This window comes from Ammodytes marinus (genome assembly GCF_949987685.1).
Source record: "Ammodytes marinus genome assembly, chromosome: 9".
Taxonomy (NCBI): Eukaryota; Metazoa; Chordata; class Actinopteri; order Uranoscopiformes; family Ammodytidae; genus Ammodytes; species Ammodytes marinus.
In genome coordinates, this window is record NC_137213.1 from 31344195 (window position 1) to 31350194 (window position 6000).

A 6000-nucleotide genomic window follows, 5' to 3' on the forward strand; every position below is an offset into this window, starting at 1 on the left:
CAGGTTAGGGTAAGGGGCTAGGGAATGCATTATGTCAATGAGTGTCGTCATAAGTATAGCCGTACAAACGTGTGTGTGTGTGTGTGTGTGTGTGTGTGTGTGTGTGTGTGTGTGTGTGTGTGTGTGTGTGTGTGTGTCTAATCTCCTGTTTGATAATGATGATTAAAGTAGTAATCCACGAGTGTCTGTTTACCTGCTGACGGGCAGAACACTGGATTACTCCGTCTATCTATAAGTGTGTGTGTGTGTGTGTGTGTGTGTGTGTGTGTGTGTGTGTGTGTGTGTGTGTGTAATCTACAGCATCCCTCCGTCTATCTATAACTATAGACTGGATAAAACCTGTCGCTCAACCTTCAGCTGAATCTGAATCCATCTTTATTTATCCGTTTCACACTTATTGACCTTGTTACTTCTTTAAATTTGTCTTTATATTGTCAGAAAATATAATCCATACTATTATATATTGTTTAAATGTATTTGCAATGTACCTACACATCCATGTATCTCTCTCCCCCCTCTCTCTCTCTCTCTCTCTCTCTCTCTCTCTCCGTCTCTTTCACACACACACACACACACACACACACACACACACACACACACACACACACACACACACAAACACATCTTTAATCTGGCTCTGTTGTGCTGACTGAAGGGGAACTATATTCAATCCTCTCAGTGGGCTCACTCACAGACAGTGCTGAGGGGGTTGGTCTCAGTTCAAAACCGCAGCTCCTGATTGGCTGATACAGGCTATGACAGAGGCCTTGATTGACAGCTGGATTTTACATTTAGAGCTTATATGATCAACGCACATCTCCCTCTGATACAACAACTACACACCCTCCATCTCTGCTACACAGGTAAGTCTCGTTGATTCAAAATCTTGCAGAAAAATTATTTTTACAGTTATTTTGTCTAATGTTTAAGTTGTGAAAATTTGCAATGAGCATCAATATCTAGAATCAAGAAAATGGTATCTGCATTGTAAGAATTGTGTAATGTGTGTCTGTAATATTTGCTTTTAAAACTAGACTATGACAGTAATATATGGTTGAAAAAAGTGGCTTATGGTATCCTTTGAAGTTTAAACCACTTCGTAATCATGGAATTTTTATTTGTTTGAGTAACCAGAGATTTAAGAACTCCTTGACTTGATGTAAAACTGAAATGTTCACCTGTTAATAAAGGTTGAGTATCCCTGAGCTAAACCAAGAGCTAAGTAATTAAAATATTTATTTCGAACGATTAATTTTTGATTATTATTATTGAAAACGAGCTGTTAAAAAATCATCTAGTAAAAATTTGGTTTGTAACAAATGTTCCTTATTCAACGGGTGATTGAATTGAACAAGTTTGACATTTAAAATGTGTTTCCATTCTATACTTTATGTATTTTAATCTTGATGTATGTGTATGCCCCTGTAAAGCACTTTGAATGGCCTTGTGTCTGAATTGTGCTATAGAAATAAACTTGCCTTGCGTTAGTAGTAATAGTGGCTGATTGAGAATTATGCTTTGTTGATGCTGATTATCTTATTGTTTCTCACAGACTTTGCTGCCCTCAATCTGCTCCAACATGAGTTCCAAACATGTTGTTTTCAAGAAGATCTGCAAAGACAACTCTGTAAGTGCAGCTTGAATTACAACAGTTACTTACACATGACGGTTTCGTGAGCTTACTGTATCTTTATTTTAATTTTTTTTGAGAATTTTTTGGCATTTTTGCTTTTTTAGACAGTTTAACCATGAATGAGATAAACAGAACACACAAGCTGACTGACAAAGATTTAAAAGATGGCAACGGTTGGGCATTTAAATTTTTTTAAAGTTAATTTTTGGGCATTTTTTATCTTTATTAGACAGTTGTGGAGAGACAGGGATGAAATGTGTCAGAGAGGGGAATGACATGCAGAGAACGACCCAGGCTGGATTCTAACCCGGGTCTGCTGTGAAGAGGACAGACAGACAGACAGACAGACAGACAGACAGACAGACAGACAGACAGACAGAGAGGGGAATGACATGCAGAGAACGACCCGGGCTGGATTCTAACCCGGGTCTGCTGTGAAGAGGACAGACAGACAGACAGACAGACAGAGAGGGGAATGACATGCAGAGAACGACCCGGGCTGGATTCTAACCCGGGTCTGCTGTGAAGAGGACTGAGACTCTTTCTTTCGAAGGTTTTTTTTTAATTAAATCACAAAGTAGTATCAAGCAGCTGCAATACAATGGATTATTAATGTTTTCCCCTTTTTTCCCTCCCGAACATACCCCACCCATATCCCACCCAATCACAAACAGTCCTGCATTAAGAAATCAACACACAAAGCAATACACAACGTCAAAAAAAGCAGAAACGAAACAAAAACACAAACACACACAACAACAAGAAACAAAAACAAACAACCAATATGAAAAAAAAAAAACTCAAAGAAATAAAATTAAATCAAATAAAAGAGTGAGACTGAGACTGAGACTCTTTGAGGGGGGGGGGGGGGGTGAAGTTTAGAGTACTGACTGATTAGGTGAAGTGAGGCACGTGAGCGATTGACAGATTGTCAGATTAAAGATGGCTGCTCCAGTGTTTGTATTAGAGTGTGATAACCAAATGTCTAAAAGCTAACCCCCTGCTTCGATATGTGGCTCATGGAGTTCTCTAGCACTCTTTATATATAAAATGCGTTATGAGAGTTCAGGTGAAAGCAGAGAAGTTTAAACAGATATGTCAGCCTTTCCTGGACTATATAACAGTACTGAAGGGACCTACATGACACCTCGTTTACTTTTTATTTCTGATTAACATTTATCTTTAGTTTAAACAATGTCTTAGAAACCTGTAAAGTAGAGTACGCCATGTTAGTTGTTTGTTTTATTTTGTCTTTTGTTTGTGAGTTCACTTTTACAGTTGTGTGTTTGTGTTCTTAAAAAATAGATGTCTAAGGGCGCACTCACACTAGTGCCGTTTGCCTGTTCCGTGCTCAGCACGATTCCCCCCCCCTCCCCATTCCCCCCGCAGGCCCGTGCTCACACTGCTCGTGGCCTGGGCACACTTGCACCTTGCCTACGTCACCGTGCGCGTTTAGGATTTGGAGCTTTGTCTACTAGTAGGCTATACGACTGTTTGTGAATATTTTCATCCGGCCAAATTTGCATCAAATATTCCACTTCCACATTAGAGCAACGAGAATCCTTAAGCTATTGTTTTTTTTTAAATGTAGCCTTCACGTAATAGGTCGCGGTGGACAGTCTCATATTTGTGCAGCACGCTGTTTATTATTAATATAACGGCCCGTCATCAGACCATATGTATCCGGATGGTTTTGTACACATCGATCGCTCCATCAAATCCAAGTCAGAACTTTTTGTATGGGCAGATATCGTTTTTTTAAGTGTCTTTATAAAGTTTCTTGTTAAACCTTAGTGTAGGCTACTGTTTCCTTATCGCCGGGCCGCGGTGTGTAGTTTTGGGTGCGTCTCCACCGCCATGCGTAAATGCAGTTATGACAGCTGACGGGAGGAAAAAGAAAAAAAATCATCTGACGAACGTGAGTAAACACGAAAACCTTTTTGCTTTGCTTTCTGAGCCGACCTAATTAGCTCTCTCCCTCTTTTATTAGCCCACACCTAGGCTTACACACACGTTAATTCTCACACATTATAGCTATAAGTCCACGTGTTGGGCAATTCTGGTGCCGACTAGTAAGGCAGCGGACGTTAACGGACAATGCATCCTTAATAAATTCACGTCAGGAACGCCGCCTGTGCGCTTGCTTGTGCGTGTGTCATCTCACTAGCATCTGTACTTTGGCCACGGCACACCTCTCCCAGGTGTGCCGTGGCCAAGGGGCTGTTCCGTGCTGGAATACGGATGGCGTGGTCACACTAGCCAAACGTTCTAGACTTTAGTATGCTAATAAGCTTTGGCACGGGGCCGCGGCCCTAGTGTGAGTGGCCCCTAAAAGCCATTCAGCTGCAGGGTTTGACATCTCTGTAGACTGAAAACAATTTCATCTTAGTAAAATATTAAATCACAATCCTACAAAGATATTGCTAAAATCATCCGAGCTGGCTGTCAGTCCTTTGGACAAAAGCGGTAGTGTTTTTATAGCTGTTGTTCCTGGGTGAGCGTAAACCCATGACAAAGGCATGAAGACTATACTACAGTAAACTATATAAAAATAGCATTCTTTGCACTGATGGTCTTGTTTGCTGTTACATGTAATTTATGATCATCAGAGGAAAAGTTAGACTGTTTCAGAAATATCTAAAAGTTCCTCGTAGCACCTTCAAAGTGTCTGTTCTTTGGTTCAGGTTGGAGTCTACGTCGGGAAGAGAGACTTTGTCGACCGAGTTGACTCTGTGGAACCAGTGGGTGAGTTTAAACAAAGATGGATGGAGGGAGGGATGGAGGGAGGGAGGGAGGGAGGGAGGGAGAGAGGGAGGGAGGGATTTCATTTTCATTTCATTTAACTTTTATTTATCCTCGAGAGACCAATTGAGGGGTGACCCTCATTTTCAATGGTGTCGAGTTCAAACAAATTCCAAGGAAAAACAACAATGCATACACAATATTCAATGCAAATACATCAAATACACAACAACAGGTGAAGAGAAGAAAAAACAAAAAACAATTGAAACATTTACATAGTGGGATGGATGGATGGATGGAGGGAGGGATGGATGGATAGATATAATGATGGAGGGAGGGATGGATGGATGGATGGATGGATGGATGGATGGATGGATGGATGGATGGATGGATGGATGGATGGATGGATGGATAGATAGATAGATAGATAGATAGATAGATAGATAGATAGATAGATAGATAGATAGATAGATAGATAGATAGATAGATAGATGGATGGATGGATGGATGGATGGATGGATGGATGGATGGATGGATGGATGGATGGATGGATGGATGGATGGATGGATGGATGGATGGAGGGAGGGAGGGAGGGAGGGAGGGAGGGAGGGAGGGAGGGAGGGATGGATGGATGGATGGATGGATGGATGGATGGATGGATAGATAGATAGATAGATAGATAGATAGATAGATAGATAGATAGATAGATAGATAGATAGATAGATAGATAGATAGATAGATAGATAGATAGATAGATAGATAGATAGATAGATAGATAGATAGATAGATAGATAGATAGATAGATAGATAGATAGATTACTTAAAAATGTTTTTTTTAAATCTACTCTCTTTTCCCCTCTAGATGGCGTTGTCCTCGTTGATCCTGAGGCTCTGGAGGGGAGGAAAGGTCAGTGCACGTTCACACTTCTCTTTCACACACTCAGAAATAAGCCTGTGGTTCAAAATCTCCATCCTCTCGCTCTCTCTCTCTCTCTTTCTCTCTCTCTCTCTCTCTCACTCACTCACTCACTCTCTCTCTCTCTGCCTCTCTCTTTCTCTTTCTCAAATAAAAAAAAGCTTTATTGGCAGGACTATTGTGGTAAACAAACAGTGTTGCCAAAGCATTGCAATATTGCAGATATTACGTACAATAACAAAAGAGAGTGTCAGAACAATATGTACTTATATAACAACATATAACACAACATACAGATATACAATAATTAATCGTTTTTAAGATCAAATGAATGTAAAGGAAAGCTACCTTAGAGACATTGTAGGTTACGAATAATTATCAAAATAAAACTAAATGAAACAGTGAGGCCTGGTGTAGGATATCATTTTTCTCATTTCTCTGTGTCCATACTCCCTCTAGTGTTCGTCACCCTGTCCTGCACCTTCCGTTATGGCCGAGATGACATGGATGTGATGGGCATCGCGTTTCGCAGGGAGCTGTACGTGTCAACCCGTCAGGTTTACCCTCCGCTACAGGACCGGGAGAAGGGAATCCACACCCGCAACCAGGCCAGGCTGCTGCGCAAACTGGGGGACGACGCACACCCATTCTTCTTTGAGGTGAGGCCAACTTCGTGACCCCACAACAATGTATTTAAATTTGTTTAAGT

At 40.9% G+C, this 6000-nt stretch overlaps 1 protein-coding gene across 1 annotated transcript in view; it reads left to right on the top strand.

The window, feature by feature from the left end:
* Window positions 1-1579: 1579 nt before the first annotated feature.
* LOC307255701 (S-arrestin-like) overlaps window positions 1580-6000 on the top strand; it is a gene marked incomplete at both ends in the record, with an annotated part of 10082 nt that continues 5661 nt past the window's right edge. The window contains 4 exons of the mRNA XM_080034449.1: window positions 1580-1627; window positions 4318-4378; window positions 5238-5282; window positions 5751-5950. Coding sequence (XP_079890575.1) covers window positions 1580-1627; window positions 4318-4378; window positions 5238-5282; window positions 5751-5950 — 354 coding nt within the window. The remainder of the gene's footprint in view (window positions 1628-4317; window positions 4379-5237; window positions 5283-5750; window positions 5951-6000) is intronic.